The sequence below is a fragment of the Notamacropus eugenii genome, chromosome 4 (assembly GCF_028372415.1).
Source record: "Notamacropus eugenii isolate mMacEug1 chromosome 4, mMacEug1.pri_v2, whole genome shotgun sequence".
NCBI lineage: Eukaryota > Metazoa > Chordata > Mammalia > Diprotodontia > Macropodidae > Notamacropus > Notamacropus eugenii.
This window is the reverse complement of record NC_092875.1, coordinates 270,209,417-270,227,788: the sequence shown is the minus strand read 5'-3', so window position 1 is coordinate 270,227,788 and position 18,372 is coordinate 270,209,417. Positions and strand designations below refer to the sequence as shown.

General features: G+C 37.6%; 1 protein-coding gene across 1 annotated transcript in view; it reads left to right on the top strand.

Moving 5' to 3' along the window:
• Positions 1-5,363: 5,363 nt before the first annotated feature.
• The window catches only part of ALKAL1 (ALK and LTK ligand 1), a 28,191-nt gene continuing 15,182 nt past the window's right edge, over positions 5,364-18,372 (top strand). Inside the window, exons 1-2 of the mRNA XM_072599501.1 lie at positions 5,364-5,403; positions 6,853-7,224. Coding sequence (XP_072455602.1) covers positions 6,864-7,224 — 361 coding nt within the window. The 5' untranslated portion in view covers positions 5,364-5,403; positions 6,853-6,863. The remainder of the gene's footprint in view (positions 5,404-6,852; positions 7,225-18,372) is intronic.

The following is an 18,372-nucleotide window of genomic DNA, read 5'->3' as shown; positions in this document are numbered from 1 at the left end:
ATCTTCTGGTTTTATTTGTAGTAATGTTAAAATTAATATACAGTTTCCTCAATAGTTATGTGTACTCATCTGTCATGAGATAAGGATTTCATATTTGTAATATCAATAGCTAAATTATTCTTAATATCCTTTTCCTGTCTTCCTGATACTATATTCACTATCACTGCAGAAGTGGACAGGGCTGCATAGTACTGGTACTGTGGCTGCTAAGTGACTCAGTGGGATTGAGTGTGGGACTTGGAAGAAGGAAGATATGAGTTCAACCATTACTAGCTGTGTGAACCTCAGCCTCAGACTCTTGTTGTGTAACTATAGGCAAGGTAAAATGGGGGTAATAAAAGCATCTACCTTGCAAATGAGGATAAAGTGAAATAATATATGTAGAGTTCTTTGTGAACTCTAAAGTGCTGTATAAATGATACCGATTATTCGTTTTATACTGAGGACCATTTTTGCTGATGACCGTTTTATACTTGCTTGTTTATTTCAAGGACGACCAAGACAAAAGAATTCATTACAAAGTAGCTATCTTGTTTATTATGATCTTATAGTAGTATTCACCACCAGTGAAATGAACATTTCTATACTTAGTTTAGTTAATTGATAAACAAACATTTAATAACCAACTGCTATGTCCCAGACAGGGGCAGCTAGGTGCCACAGCAGATAGAGTGCCAGATCTGGAGTCAGGAAGACTCATCTCATTGAGTTAAAATCTAGCCTCAGACTGTGTGACCCTGGACAAGTCACTTAACCCTATTTGCCCCAGTTTCTTCATCTGTAAAATGAGCTGGAGAAGGAAATGGCAAATCCTTTCAGTATCTTTATCAAGAAAAGCCCAAATGGGTTCACAAAGAGTTAGACATGACTGAAATGACTGAACAACAAATGTGCTAGGCATGGTGCTAAGCTCTAGAGGTACAAAAAGAAGTAAAAAGACAGTCCCAGCCCTCCAGGAGCTTACAATCTCATGGTGGAGACAACATAGAAGCAGAGCACAGTATGTTACTGGGGCAATACTCTAATCTTTTCCAGCAAGGAAGCACATGCCAGAGTCAATAATCCTCTGACTTAGCTTTCAATAACCTGGGGTGACCTCCATGCCACCAGGAAGCAACAGAACAGGTCTTTGAAGAGGACTTTCTTTCTAGAGCTGAATTCAATCTCTCTGCAACTTCTATCCATCACTTTTAGTTATGAAACTTCTTCCAAAATGTGTTGACATTGTCAATGAGAGGGACTGAGGAAATATTAAAAATACCATTTTCTAAAGCTTTCTGGTTAGTAATATTTCAAACATGGCAGGAACTGTTTTTCCAGCTTGCCAAAGAAGGTTCTGGAGTGAGGTTTAATAGGATTTTGCCAGAACAAAAGAATGGCAATAGATTGTAATGATAATAATAGCTAACATTTATATAGTGCCTACTGTGTGTCAGGCATTGTGCTGAACCTTGTGATTATCTTTGCTATCTCATTCAATCCTCACAACATCCCCGGGAGATAGGTACTATTATTACTGCCATTTTTTAGATGAGGAAACTGAGGCAAACAGGTTAAGTGACTTGCCCAAGCTCACACAGCTAGTGTCTGAATCCAGATGTAAACTTGGGTTTTCCTGACTCCAGGCCCTACACTCTACTCACTGCACCCCACTGATAGAAGATATCCTTACTTCCATGTACCCAAAATAAGTTCTTTTTTGTACATGATGTTTGACCCTGTTCTTTTGAATTTTTTTTTCACCAGTTCAACTTATAGGGTGCCTTTACTATATAAAACTCCTGTTGACTCTGAATCCAGAAAAAATAATAAATTGTTTTCTTCAAAGTCACAATTTTATAGTGCTTCTTCCAGGTTCCCCTTTAAGTTGAGTACTCTGAAAATATTTTCAAGGGACAAGAAAATTACTTGAAAGCATTGAGATTATTTTGATGATTTTATGAGATTAATATTTTTTAGTCATTCTACTTTGATCTACCTCTAATGAAAAAGTTTTCTTCAGTTGTCTTTAGTTTATCCTTCACTTCCTCCTTCCAAGTTCTCTTTGTTCTGGAATGACTCTGAGCTTGCAAAATGAATGCAAGGGATCTCAGTAGATGGTTCATTTAACATAATGTCCCACAAAGTGTCTAATAAATGTTGATTGATGGATTAATAGATCATAGAAAGTCTGGTTTACTGGCATTTGTGTTAGGTTTGAAAAAAATGAGAAAACAATCAATATCCAGGAAAAAGGCAATGGTTTTAGGTATGAACAAAGGTAAGGAAGTGGGAGAATAAAGGATATTTTCATGAGGCAGAGAACACTCCAGTTTGTTTCAGGAGGGGTGTAAGTGTGCAAGATTGTGGAGAATCTTGAATGCCAAGGAAGAAAGTTTGAATTTTATTCAGTAGGAAATAGTATGTTCTTGAAGATTTTTGAGCAGAAGAATTTAACAGGTTGATGAATAGATGACTAGATGTATCTATAAGGAAGATATTTTGGTAGTGGCATGAAGGATACATTGGAGGTGGCAGAGTTGAGTTAAAAAACCCACTGGAAAGTTATTTTTAAAAATTAAATATTATTTGCAGTTCTGATTTCTCTACCTGGCCCTATATATCTCCTCCATCTGTTGAGAAGGCAAGAAAAAAAAAAGAGAAGAAAAGTTTTGGGTTTTTTTGTGGCATTTTGAGTCCATCTCTTTTTATATTGAGGTAGATACCATATTTCATCATAGACCTTTTAGAATTGTGGTTGGTCATTATGTTGATCAGTCTTCCTATGTCTTTCAAAGTTATTTATCTTTCTAATAATATTACTATTGTATGAATTGTTCTCCTAGCTCTGCTGACTTCACTTTGCATCATGTTATACAAGTCTTCTCAGGTCTATTTTTTTCTTTTTATTTCTGGAAACCACCCCCTTCATCACTTCATATGGCATGATAATGCATCACTTTCATATACCTTAACTTGTTCATTAATTAGATTAAAAAATAAAACAAAAAAGATCAAAAAAAGAAATGAGACCTTTTCAGAGAAACTTCTTGCAAAAATTTCCTCTTTCCCATTTCTTATGTCTCTTCTTATTTTATCTGCTTTGCTTTATTTATGAAAGCTCTTTTGAATTATTTAAGTAAGATTAACCATTAGGAATTTATGTTAATATATTTGGGAGTAATGTGAGTTTGTACTAGTATGGCTGTTGTGAGACTAGGCAGGATTGATGGCATAAAGGAATTTATAGAGGTAGAATTGATAGAATATGACAATTGACTGGAAGTGAGAGGTGAGGAAAAGGGAACCTTCCAAGGCAATTCAAGATTACAAACATGGGAGATAGTGTGTATAATGATGCCACAGACATAAATAATGAGGTCAGACATATGGCCAAGCTTGAAGCAAAAGATGGTGTTTAGTTTTGATCTTTGGTTTTGAAAATGTTGAATTTGAGGTGTCAGTAGAGGAACATGTCTGGTACAGAGTTATGATATCAGAGTTACGATATCATAAGAGATATTGGGACTGGAGATCTAGATTTTAGAAATTATTTATTTAGAGGTAGTATATGAAGCTGTGGGAATGAACAAGTTTTACAACTGAGAAAAGGTAGAGAGAGAAGAGGGCCAAGGACAGAAATCTGGAGAACACCCACACTGGGGAGAAGTAAGGCAATGTGGAGGATATAGAGAAAAGCAACAGAAATGGCAAACCACTAGAATGTGGTGTTTTCAAAATGAGGGGAGAAGGTTGTCTGGCATAACCTTTGGTGATCAACACTATCAAAAACTGAAAACTGTTAAAGAAAATAAAAAGTAAGAAGCATCCATTGGCTTTGGTGACTAGGATGCCACTAGTGACTTTTGAGAGAGTAGTGTCAAGTCATCATTCTTGGTAGTTGTAGTGATGGAGAGAATCAAATTGTGAAGTGGATGGTGAGGAAATATAGATGTCTAGTATTGATAACTTTTCTCAGGCAGTTTAGTGGAAAAAGAGGAAAGGAAGTTGAAGAGTGGGACTGAAGAGGAGGATTTGGGATTTCTTTTGTTTGTTTTGTTTTGTTTTTAGGATTGGGAAGTAGACAAATCAAAAGGAACTCTTGAGGAGAAAAATTTTCTGAAGATGTACTCAATGTCATGCAGTACAATACAATGGTATAATAAACATTTATTAAGTGATCACTATGTTTAAGGAAGTGTGTTAGATGCAGAGGATACAGAAAAAGAACAGTTCTACATTTTGCCATCCCTACATGTGAGAGGGGATGGCTTCTGGGACAAAGTTCTATAGGATACAGTAAGAATGGTCTGAAGGTCACAAGTAGAACGATTATTCCTAGTAAGGAGGAGGAATTGATTTTAATGTTAAGAAATTCAGGAATACAGATGTGGAGCTAAGGGACCTCACATTGGTTGGTTTCAGTCATCCCAGCGAAGGAGATTAAATCTGCTTTAAGTGTGGAAGGTGGAAGTGAGCTGGTAGAAGAAAAGGTTTGCAATAGTTGCTATGTGGAATGAGGTAGGGAGTCAAGATTAAAAAAGAAGGCAAATGAAGCCAACTGGGGAAAATGAACCCGGAGAACTGAGATGGGTCAAGGAAACAAAGACTAGAAGGGCAAAAAATTGGTTTAGTGTCAAGGAATAGGGGAGGTAAAAGGACAAGAGGTTGTAATATGAAAGTAGTTTGGTTACCAAACCTGAAGGAGTTTCTTGAGGCATAAACACATTAACACACTTCCCTAGAGTCTCAGAATTAATGAGTGTAAGAGGCTAAATTTGAATCCAGATCCTTGTTTCAAGTCTACACTCATTATTGTCTCTTCAATTAAATATAAAACTAAATATATATCTACTCATAATCAATAACTATAATTATCTGACAAACAACATTTACTTATAATTGTCTTATAATTGTCACTTTACTTAGAACTAAAGAATTTCATTTCATTTTTCATTTAGTAGAACTTACAAGTTTTGAATAGGGATTTTTTTGAAGTTTAAAAATGCTGTCATCCTTTGTGTCCTTTGGTAAGCATTACTGATTTACAGAGAAATTAGATTTCACAAAAAGATCTGAGGCACTCTAGCCGATGACTCTTCCCTTGAGTGCAGCCCACAGAGGGGAAAAGGAAACAATAGAAGTTTGACATGAATAGCCAGGATGAATTGAAGAAAAGATTACCTAAAATGTCCTCGTCATTTGCCACCCACCCAAAGCCTACTAGTGCTCATTTGAACATGCTCGTATAAAACAAAGGAGTGGACTCCAGAGGGGCACTCACTTACTGTCTCCTGAGCGGGTGTGAGAGCCACACTTGCTCCAATCAGAGGGAGTCCTCCGCCATAAGCAAGAACTAAAGGGCAAGAGAAGACAAAGCATTTGCATTTTGCCAGTGAAGAAGGATTTATTCATCTGCATAAGGTAAACTCCCCATACTTCAAAGAGCATCTCATAGAAAGGCATTTTTTTTTTTTTTTTTTGCTTTACTCTGTAACCTGAAAGCTACTCTCTTTAGTATCCAGCAGATAGGTAACTTCTTGGGTGGTTAAAACTTTTGGCTGGTTTTGGTAACCACAGAAGGAATTAAACAATATTATTCCTCAGAGGTTAGTGTGAGCAGTTCCCAGGATGTAAAGAGAAGGAGGAGGAGATTCCCTGTAAGGATGCAAAATCGTAGTCCAGGAAAGGTTTGCATTTAAACTATTGTCTTAAGAATGGAATTATCATTTTTCCTCTGAAAAGTTAATTGTGTTTTACACATCTCCTTGACTGAGGGTGAGTAAAATTTAAAAGAGACCTGGTGTTTTATTTATTTAGAAAGAAAGGGAGGGAGGGAGGGAGGGAGGGAACAAGAAAGGAAGAAAAGAGGGAAGGCACGAATGGAAGGAAGGTAATAATAGAACGAAGAAAAGAAGGAAGGAAAGAAAGAAGGAAGAAAGGAAGCTTTGTTTGGTGAAGTAGAGAGGACCCCAGGAAAAGCAGCCAAAGCATGGGGTTGGTAGACTTTTTTATCCCCTCAGGTTTGCCAGGGGATAGAAAAGTCCTCCAAAGTCCAATTCCTCCCTCTCCCCACCCCCACTCCCGCCCCTTCTTTCTCCCCTTTCTTCTCACTGTACTTATAGGGGAATCTCTATAGTAATTGTGTGCTAGTGACATTCTAGTGTCAGAAAGCTTTAAGCGCATGGCTTGCTGGCCAGTCTGGCCCATGGTTCATCTCCCACATGCCTGAGTGGCACTGGGTAGCTGATGGATGGTTCGAATTTCACAAATTACCCACGAGAGGCTTCTTTTCTTGAGATTCTGAAGTTGATTCGTGTCAGATCATACATAGCTTCCTGGGCAATCGGGCTAAACCCATCTTTTCCTTTCTCCTTTCCCTCCTCCCTGTGCTCCCGCCCACCTCTGGAAAAGTTCTCCATCTTCTTGAGAGCCTCTTGGGCTATTGCCCGCTCCCCAAGGCACTGCTTTTCGGGCATTTGAACTGCAAGGACTGAGGCAGGGGCTGATGGACCGGTGAGGGATACTTGTCCGGGACAGTCCAACAGTGCCAATACTCTTCCCCCCGGGCAGGGGCGGGGGGTGGGAAGGGCTCCCAGGGGTAGTAAGGTTCTGGAGGCCAGGGATAAGGATTGCAGAAAGACTACATTTTAGACCTAAACAAGACCCTCACTTGCTTTCTTCTTCCTTTTTTCTTTTTCCCGCTCCCCCTCCATCATCCTTGATCGGGTTTCTTTCCTTAGACATCTGAGTCTCTTCCTTCCCAGTCCAGTCCAGGTTAGGAATTCGTTCCAGACACGTGCTGGGCATGGCACTGGGAGGATCTAAATGTTGCTGTTTTCTTTCTTTTTCGCCTTCCTTCTTTCTCTTTAGACGCACAGAAGATGCAGGCAGTTAGCGAGTGGCCCAAGCTGCCTACCCTCTTCCTCTTAATTCTCGCTTTGGCCTCCCAGGAGAGCCAAGGAAGCCCCCGGGGCCGCAGGCAAGCAGGAGCGCAGGGAGATAAAGGGAAGCTTCTCCATCTACTACCAGCGCCCGCAGCTTCCAGTGGCGCCCACGTCCCGCAGCACCTCGGCGCGGGCAAGGTGCGCTCCTCTAGTCAGCGGGAGCGCGTGGTGTATGCAGCCCCCTCCACTTCTTCGTTCTCCGAACCTCAGAGGGACCACGACCGGGCACTGCTGTTCTCCGCCTCCTCCTCCACTGAACCAGCCGGCTCCTGGATCTTCAGCGTACCCAGGAGCGCAGGTAAGAACGATTCCCAAACTTGATTCTTTGCTTCGGCGCACCTGATCTGCATCCAACTTCTGGACATTGGAACGGACTGCGGCTTGAGAGAGCCTCCTGTCTCATGCCAGAAATCCCAGTCTCATTGTGAAAAGCAAAAACATGAAATTTACACCCTCTCTGAAGCTTTCCATTCTAAAATCTACCTCTGGGATTGGTGCTTTGGTCCGGGGACTTTGAGAAGAGAAGGGAGGGGAAGGATATGTTCTGGGATCCAAGGAAGAAAAAAGGGAATAAATTATGCTGAGGCGAATAGAAGTCTCAGTCACGGAAAGAAGTTGAGTTAAACTCTTCTGCACGAATTTGGGCTTTGATTTCATTTAAGGACAGTGAGAGGTTTACGTTTCTTCCCAGCTGGCCACACACGTTGATTTCCGTTATTGTTAAAGACGGAGGGATAAAATGCAAAGATTGCTGGATTGAGAGTAAGCACTATCTAAATCTAAATTGTTTAGAGCTGGATTTGGAGCCAGAGGACCTGTGTTCGAAACACTGTGACCTTGGGCAAGTCTAAAGCTCTCTGAGTCTCTAAGATCCTTGGTAGTTTGAAATCCATTTTCTTATGATCTAAATTTCCACCCACTAATCAGTTTCTCTAGGTCTTTTAAAATTGTGGGTGGGTCTGGAAAGAGACAGAATCGCCCAAACTTCTTTGGGGAGTAAGTTGCCAGGAGGTGAATAGTGTGTGGAGGGGGAGAGAAGACTGGTAATGGAAAGAGTGAGTAGAGAAGGAAGTAAAAGAAGACTAAAGATATTGGCTAGAATGAAAAGGACAGAAATTACATGGAAGATCTATAAAATTGTAGGGGAAAGAGGAGATGGTATTTACATATATATCACAAAACATGTTCAAATTTATTATTCCCTTGGTCCCTGCACACTTGGGACAAACTATTATTTTCCTATTCCACACACACAAATACAGTTTTACATTTGAAGAAAGCAAGGACAGTCAGATAACTTCATGGTGGTTACATGACTGAACCAGAACTAGAATTCAGATCTTCTGATTCCAAGGCCAGTGCCCTTTCCACTGTACTGCTGCTATGCCAAGCTAGCAAAATGCCCTAGGAAACTTGAAGAAATAAAGAGTTGGAAGAGTTGGTAGTTAACTTACTCGTTTTTTCATCTTTGTTCATTGGTCCTTAATACTAGATTGTTGTTAGTGATTTTTTCTATCTGTGTAGAGTCATATGATTCTAGTTTTAAAACTGGAGGGACCTTAGAGATTATTTAGGCACTACCTCTATTGCTTACTGTTTGTATGCCCATAGGAAGCTCATCACCTCTCTGGTTTTGTTGTTGTTTAGTCATTTTTTTGTAGTGTCCCACTCTTGGTGACCCCTATTGGGGGTTTTCTTGGCAAAAATACTGGAGTGGTTTGCCATTTCCTCCTCCAGTTCATTTTACAGATGAGGAATTGAGGCAAAAAGGGTAAAGTGACTTGTTCAGGGTCACATAGGTACAAAGTGTCTGAGTCCAGATTTGAACTCAGGAAGATTAATCTTCCCAATTCCAGGCCTGGCACTCTTATCCACTTTTCCTCTTAGCTGCTTCCTCATATGTTCCTGATATGTAAAAATAAAGAGATTGGACTCAAAGTCTCTTCCAGCTCTAAATCTGTGATCCCTAACCTTATGTAACCGAGCAAGGATTTGAACCCAGCTCTTTTGGCTGCCAGTTCAGCACATTTTGCATGGCACTCCTTGAAGTGTCCTACGTAAACCCCAAAGTGATGATATTCCCTGCTCTCTTCCTGCTTTTTAGAAGTACACCCCTGGAAAACTAGGTAATGGAGTCACAAGCCCAGACTGTAAAGAAAGTGTAGTAGTTTCCACTTAAACCTATTATCTCTAGGCAGACTACCTCTTTCTCAGTGCAGTTCCTTAAAGCCATCAATCTTGCCCCATAAAATAAACATAAAATGATTCCCTGTTGCTGTGTCCTGTCTATAGTAGGCCTCCTGACATAATGCTCTACCGACCAGGAATTAAGCAGAAGAATGGAAACTCAAGGTTCCTGCCAGACCCTAACTTGCTGGGGCATACCACATATATTCAGGTCCTTCTACATCATTTTTCACATTTTGAAAATAGAGAGAATCTAGGACAGGGGAATCAGAAGTCTGTCACAGCACCTTTTCCTTTTTAGTAGTAGTTATTGTACAAGTTTGAGGTAGACCAAAATTATGATGGTATGAGTGTTTCATTCATATCAATTGATTTTAATATATTTTTAGCCCAACTACTCAACCCAAATTATAGCTATCAAGGAAAATTTTCAGTATGGGATTTAAAGATGTTTAAGTTTTCCCCCTTTTCCAGGTTACCTTCCCCTCAGCTGCTATAAATTGATATTCCTAAGACATAAATCTTAACTATGTCACTGCCTTACTAAAAAAATATTCAATAGCTCCCTATTGCTTCTTCACAATCTGAATCCCATTTCCTTTTCCAGTCTTATTTTATATTATTCCCCTACAAACACTCTCTATTTCAGTCAAATTGGTCCAGCAGCAGCTCACCCCACACATTCCATCCCTAAATTCCTATGTGTTTTTTTAAAGATGTATATCTATATCTATATATATATTCATATCTATCTATCTATATATATAATGCAATTCCTTCTTTTCTCTGTCTTATAAAATTCTTACCTTTCTTCAGAGATAACAGGTGCTATCTTCTATAGGAGACTCTTTTTCTTTTGAAATTACTTCATCTTGCTAGGTGGTGCAGTGGATAGAGCACCAGGCTGGAGTCAGGAGGGATGAAGTTCAAAATCGGCCTCAGATGCTTATTAGCCGAATGACACTAGGCAAGTCACTTAACATGATTACTTCCAAAATAAATAATTAAATGAAATACACAGAACTGTGTGTGTTTATCCACAGTGATGGAATATTTCATTGTATTGTATTGTATTGTTCTTAGGATCCAAAAGGGTCTTATAGGCTGCTATAACATTGGACTGAATTAAATAAAGTGAATCATAATAGGGATAAATGTAAGTCTTAACATTTAGGTACAAAATAAAATCAGCTTCACAAGGATAAGACAGAGGAAGCCTGGTTAGAAAGCATTTGTCCTATAAAGGAAATGGGGGTTTTAAAGGGCAATTTCAATATGAATCAGCAATATAATGTAGCATCCTCAAAAAACTAATTTGATCTTGGATGGCTTTTAAAAAATTCTAGCTTTCGAGAAGGTGAGGGCAGAATTGTACTCTTCCCTCATCAGATCTCTCTTGGAATATTGTGTTCATTTCTGGGCACTTGATTTAAGAAGGACATTAATAAACTGGAGAATATATCTATGAAAGACAACCAAGATGATGAAGGACCTTGAGATCATGTCATATGAATACTGGTTGAAAGAACTGAGCATATTTAGCTTGGAGAAGAGAAAGCCCCAAGGGGACAGTATGACTGTCTTCAAGCATCTCAAAGACTATCATGTGGAAAATGGATTAAAGTTGTTCTGTTTGAGACCAGAAGCAATGAATGGAAATTGAAAACAAAGGTAATTTAAGCTTGACGTCAACTCTCCAGCATTGAGAGTTTTCCAGAAGTGGCATGGGATGCATTGAGGTGGGTCCCCCATACTTGGAGGTCTTTAGGCAGAGACTGAACAACCATTTCTGAGGCATGTTATAATGGAGATTAGTCCCTTTTAGCTTTCCACTTCTGTGATCCTGTAAGTGTACATTTTTATTAGAATGAGAGGCCAATCTTCCTCTATTACTGACCTACTGTGTAAACCTATATGATTTTTTGGGGGGAGGAGAAGAGGTTCTAGAGCAATGATTTTATTGTTGTAGAGACTTTCAGGTGATAAAATTCCCTCTACTAATGAGTCTCTAAAGCTGTTCTGCAATTTAAAGTTTTAGAAAAATGACAAGGTCCCTTAGAGGTTAAGTAACTTACTCAGTCAAGGTTACACATCCAGTACATATCAGAAACAAAACCTGAAACCAGGACTTATGAACCTGATTCTGGCTCTCTAGCGTCTGCCATGAAGCCCTTTTCATATTCATATCCTGACTTAATTCTACAGCTACAATATAACTATAGAAACAGGGATTATTCCTTAAAATTTTATATCTCATAGTTTTCGTGGAGAGAGGTGGAAGAGAAGACACTGAAAATGGTTGCTTGGTTGCTAGACAGGAAGAGATGAAGGACTCAAAATTTATTTTTCTCCTCACAAATCTATGGTAGTTGTGAAGAGAGTTAGAGAAGTGTGAATAAGTCATATGCTAGTATGTTTTGACATATACATAGGTATTCATCGGCATCTTGTAATTCTATAAACAGTTCATATTTACGCATATATGGATGTACATACAGAATACATTTTCTAAGAAATTTCCTGTTATGTTTAGCTTACATGAAAATGTATCATCTTTTAAAACTTAATCAGGTGTGGTATATTCTGTAAATGAAATTTAGTTGGAATTATTTCAATCTCTTGTATGTTTTTTGAAATAATCTGGGTTTTATTGTTTCTGAAAACATTGCCCATCCACCTTAAAATAGCTAAACAAAACCCTCAGTTTCCTCATCTGTAAAATGGCTGTGTTAATGTTCTGTGTCTCTCAGAATTGTTGGGTGGATCAATGCTTTGTCAGTTGTAGCGTCCTACTATTAGTATAGTCAGGAAGGTTGTTCATTTGAGCTGAGGGAGGAAGTGACGGCAGGTACAGTCAGTAGCTCTGAGTAGTGTATCAGAACCTCCTGCTCAGTGTTCTGCTTGCAAGCAATCACAATTTAAACATCGCTGCAGTTGGTTAGAAGCCAGTCCCCAGTACACTGTCTGAATAGATCTTAGAGGGCTTGAGAGAGAAGGAACCTGGAAGTTTCATAGCTTAGTTGCAAAGGTTGGGTGTTCTTAGTATCGGCATCCGGGAGTGTATTTTTCCCTGTTCTGTGAGTAGTCCCTGGACAGTGCTGGGTGCTTTAGGTACCAGTCCATGCTGATGAGATTTGGGACATAAAGAGTATTAAGATTGTTTAATATTAAAATATTTAAAAAATATTCTGATGGTGATGTGTCTGGGTCACTGAAAATGCTAATTTGACCATATCTGTTGAATCATACCATCTCTCAGGAGTCTGTGTCTATGTCAGGGGTCACTAGGATTTTGTACAAATATAAGGTTTAATCATTATTATTATTTATTAAGATTTATCATGAAATCTGGCAATATATCTAATAGTTACTTACTTATGACACTTTCTGTCCTAGTTCTCCTAACTATGTGAGCTCTTCTCCTTTGTTGGGTCTTTACTCAGGTCACTGACCTCCTCCCACACTGGTTGGATGTCCTTCACGACTCTGTCCTAGGCCCTCTTCTCTTTTCCATCCTATTTCACATGCTAATCTCATCATCTCCCACGGATTCAATGATCAATCATTTCCATGCTGATGTTTCCCAGATCTACTTTTTTTCAGCCTTAAACTCTCTTCCAGACTTGTCTTTTCAATTGCTTAGTGGTCATTTAAAACCAGATGTCTCATAGACATCTTAAACTCCAAAACTGAATGCATTATTGTTTTCCCAAAGCCTATTCCCCTTCCAAACTTTCCTATTATTGTTGAGGCACCATCATCTTTCTTAGGCTGGCACCTTAGGTGTCTTCCTCGGCTCCTTACTCTTTCTCACTTCCCCATATCCAATCTGTTGCTAAGTTCTGTTGATTTTACCTTCATGACATCTCTTATATATGTCTTCTCTCTTCTCCCACTGCTACCACCCTGGTGCATGACTGAACTATTGAAATAGCCTGTTTGGGGGAGGAGGATTCTCCCTGCCTCAAGTCTCTCCCTACTCCAATTTATCTTCTACTCAGCTAACAAGTTAATCTTCCTAAAGTACACATCTGACTTTCTCATCCATCCCCACCAATTCAGTAAACTCTATGGGTTCCCTATCACCACCATGATCAAATACAGAATTATTTGGCATTCAAAGTCCTTCATAACCTAGTTTCCTACTACTTTTACAATCTTATATTTTAGTGCTTCCTCCTGCCTCCATTGACTTCCTTGCTATTCCTCAAACAATATACTCTGTCTCCAAACTCTGGGTCTTTTCCCTGGCTGTCCCCCATTTCTAGGATGTTCTCCCTCCTCATTTCTCAGCCCAAACCCCACCATCTCTAATGTGCTTTTCTCATTTCCCCATAATAAGGTTAGCACCTTCTCTCTTTTGATTGTCTCCAATTTCTCTTGTATATATCTTGTTTATGCCTAGTTGTTTGCCTTCGATTACCTGCCCCCTGCCTCCCCTGACTCATTAGACTATGAGATACTTGAGAACAGGGACAGCGATTATCTTTCACCTTGTTTTGTATTCTCATTGATTAGCCCATGTTATAGGTGCTTAACGAACGTTTGTTGTGCAATAGAAATGTTATAATCTGGATATAATAGACAGTTGTGATGTTAGTCTTAATCAAAGATCATTTATTAAGCACTTAAAACTTTCAGGGCAGTGAGAAGCAGTGTAGACAACTGGCGTTAGAACATTTGGGTTCAAGTCCCCGTCTCTGACACTTATTGCCTGTATGGCCTTGGGCAAGTCCAGTGAGAGGCCCTGAGTTCTCAGTCCCCCTGGGCAACTCTCTGAGAAGTCTGAATTACAGAACAGTTATTGATATGCATTTGTAGAGCTTTCCTCCCTGGGAATTATGCAATTGAAATAGAGGTCTGGTGTGTGTGTGTGTGTGTGTGTGTGTGTGTGTGTGTGTGTGTGTTGCATAGATATGCACGTGCATGTATATATACACATATATGTATGTGTATGTATGTACACACACATATATACATATAGACGTATGTGTGTATCTATATATTCCAGGCACTCTGCTAGGTGTTGGTGATATGAAGACAAAACAAATCAGTTCTATCCTGAAAGTAACTTTCATTGTTTTGGAGGAAGCAACATATTTGACCCGCAGAGTGCAAGCAAGAACAATGGGCAGAACATGGAAAGAGACAGATTTCTACTTGGTAGGGGTTTCTCAGAAGCAGAGCCATCCAAAAGGGGAATGAGCTGCATCTGAAGGTGGTGTCCATAGATCTCCAAAAAAAGGTTCGATGATGACTTGTAAAGTATGTTACAGTAGGGCTTCTTTTTCCAGCCTAGATTGGTCTAGAAAACTGCTTAGGTTCCCTCCATCTCTGCACTGTGGTTTTGTAATGTGTTCACGTATAAGTAAATGTATTTTCTTGAGCTTTAAAGGCAACATTTAATTTAGAAAGAAGGTCTGACATTTCAAAAGATCTTGTTTTTTTTTTTTTTCCTTTAGGAATTCGGATTGCTATCCTCTGAGTTAGATAACTAAAAAAATGAGGTGGGAAAGAGAACAATGTTCATAATAATTTACATATTTAGGACTGAAGGATTTAATTTTTCTCTACTTCTGAGGGATGAGTTACTTTAAAGGAATTAACAGAGAGAAAAGTTGGGTTTTTTTTTTAAAATTTAGTGAATCATTAATATTTCATTATTTCTTATGGGGCAAGTAAATGATAATAAATATATGTAAGGTAAGAAATTGCAAGTAGAAACTTAGGGATTGAATTTAACTGCAGCATTTGGCATTAAAGGTGGACGCTTCTGGCATTTCTTAAAAGTGAGAAAATTGGGCCAGTTTTATGAAGATGATGAGCCTATATATTTAGCTTTAAAAAAATTACAGAGCAACTTCTAATATAGAAAAGTATGGCTTTAGAAACAAAATGAATAAATGAATAAAAAACATTTATTAAATGTTTACCATATGCCAAGTAATAGGTTAATTGTATATAAATATAAATTTCTAAGGCCATAAGCAAAATTAATGTAAGTTAAATGTTTAATTAATGATTATCATAATTCACATTTTTAGACAAAAGTTGTGAAGTAATTGAAGTATATCTGAGTAAGAACATTGAGGCCCTGTGTGTATGTGTATATTCATACAAGCAAGTTTGTCCATATCTTATAGAACCTGGAGCATAATCTTACTATTTTAAATAATTCTGTGGTATACATCTACAGTCAGTATGTCTGTAGTCATTTTTTATATTTCACTATGTCATAATAATGACATTTTGGTCTTTATGATTAATTTTAAGTCAAATTCTTGGTAAAAATAGTTTTGTGGAATCATATTTAAAACTGAACAAAGCTTTGCATAATACCCTCATTTTATAGATGAGGAAATTGAAGCCTAGAGAGGGTAAGTCACTTACCTACCCTCATTCACTCATTTTGTAAAGTGGTAGAGCTGGGGCTTTGAACTTAGGTCCTTAGACTCCAAATCCAGCACTCCTTTGATCATATCACAGTCCTTGGTTCCTTAACTATAACATTGTCTGATGGGGAAATATGACTCTATTTACAACCATTTGTTTTATGATACAACTTTCAGGAATGCATTTTGACAAAAAAAAGTAGGTACACCTTGTACTATTGTTTCTTCTAATATCTTATAGTCCTTATGGAGTGGAATATACTATTATATTCATATGAGATCTATCTGTAATATTTACGAGAAAATTTTAAATTAAATATGAGAATTTAGAAATCTCTGAGGCTATGTCCCAAGCCTCCATTTTTATTAGCAAATTGGGTCCCCAATGGAAAAATGGCTACATCTCATCTCAAGGTTTTAAAGGGTAACTAATCACCAGGGTTTGGGGATGCATTTTTTAATGTGACATAGGTCATAAAATTCTTCCAGTATGTTTCCCCACATCACTTTTTAATGATATCCATTAGTCACTCAGACTTACTTTTTAGAAAGGGGTACTTAATAAGGTAAGAATAATTGGTATAAAATAACTCTTCTTGTAGCATAGTACTCTCTATTTAATAAATATTTATTGAATTTAATTGGTAAAATTGTATTTTTGTAATTAGCATTCTGTTCTTCATTCAAAATATGGTTCTCTCATATAATTTGCAGGTATCTCATTTGTTATTTACTATTTGTAAATGACTAGTCTATTTATGTATGCTAGATTATGCTCTTATGTGTATTATGATAAAGAGGACTATTTCTATAGTGACCTTTACTTTGAAAAAGTTATTAGTAGGCAGATATAATATTCCGAATGCAATTAGAAGAACAGATTTTCAATATGCTTGTAATTTTTGTTATGGCTCTGGTTTTGATATATATAATATAAAGCAACTATACTTCTGCCTGATTTCATTCCAAAGATAGACTATTACCTCTTTATAGATGACTTAAAGATCTATATATTGAGGCTAAATCTCTCAAGCGTCAGCGTTGCATCAACAATTACTTATTGGACATTTCATGCCAGATGTCCCAGAAATATGTCAAACTCAACATGTCTATAACAGAGCACATTAACTTTTCCTAAATCTACTCCACTTCTAAACATTTCTGTTTTTGTTAAAGGCATCATCATTTTCCCACTCTCCTATGTTTATAACTTTGGAGTGATCCTTGAAGTTTCACTCCCTCTCATCCCACGTATCCAATCAGTTTTTGATGTTTGCTTCAAATATATCTCACATCTAGCCATTTCTGCCTACTCACACAGTCACAGCCTTAGTTCAAGTCATTTGTGTCCTCGTACTCTTCCCATGTTTTTCTGATGTTGCGACAAATCATCTGACACTATGACTTCCATAACCCTCAAAATACATGATACCAATCATAGAATTGGAAGGTTATACTTATGGAAGTGATTTTTATTTATATTCTTAATTATTTAAGAATTTATTATTAATTATTAAATAATTATTTAAACTAAAGACATCACATAAATATCACAAACAAAAATGTTTATATATGTATGTATGTATGTATATAAGGAGGGAGAGAGACAATGCAATGTAACTAATTTATTTTTTTAATGTTATGTACCAGAAATGAACAGTGTTACATGCTAACTCATTATGTCACCAGAAATAATATTTCTAGAAAAGCATTTTCTCCCTCAAAGTAGTCACTGTGAGAGGCTTTCTCTGTCTAGTAACGGATAGCCAGTGTGATTGTGTCTTTTGTTAGAAAGATTTTTTAAAATTCCTTTTTTTGTAACTGGGTTGCAAATGAATGTATACCCTGATGGCAAATCTGCATTCTTTGGGAATATATTTGATTTTTGGAAACATAACTTGAAGTCAATATTGATGAAGAGAGGGAGTAGGGTTATCAAGCTAATTATTTTTACTAAAAATATAACTTTAATGAGAATGATTTTTTAAAATATTTTTTAAACTTTTGAGAAGGAGTTCCAAAATGATTTTGAATAAGAACAGAATCCCTGGAATACCTATTTCACCTATCAGTGTTAGCAAAAGCATCAAATAGATAGATGATCATTCTTTTTTACTGTAAGTACTTCATTGGGAACTTCATCTAGTAGGCAGTACACATATGTCAGGGTATTGACCCATTTAAGTCTTTGAAGTGAGAAAGGTGAAAACCATGCCTAGTAATTCAAAGTCTGGATACTTTTGCATAAGATCTATTTGTGCCAAGAGAAATCCATTTCTATTCCTGAGAACCATCAAATTCCTCCTCCCCTACCTTTTAGACTTGGAATTTTATCCTTCTGTGAAATTATTTCTATGGACCTATTCTTCAACTGCTTAATCCATTTTAGCCATAAAAATGTTGCTAGAAAAGGGCATGACTTGTGTTAAAATTATTGTCATATGAACCCAAATTAATTACTGATACAATTAATAAAACACCAAGTCTTCATAAATCATTTCTATATTTTGGCTTATGAGCTTCAAATACCCATTTCTGTGTACCTCAAAGTACATCGGAATCATAGTTTATAATTGCTGTTACTCATATCTAGATTATCTTCTGTATGTACTAGGGCTCTGAAATTGTCTGATTCTCTTGAGATACATCATGGAGACATATTTTATTAAAGAACATTTAGAAAATAGAAAAACCAAAGTAGAGTATCAGAATAGGGACATCCAAATCATGACTGTCCGTAGGGAATGCTTTAAGTTCTTCCCTTTGGGGTGCTTTGGCAGGAAAATGAATAGTGCTTGAAGGGAAACAAATTGATTGGACCAAATTGATGAAAGGAGAGAGAAATACATTTTGGAGGGCCTTTGTGT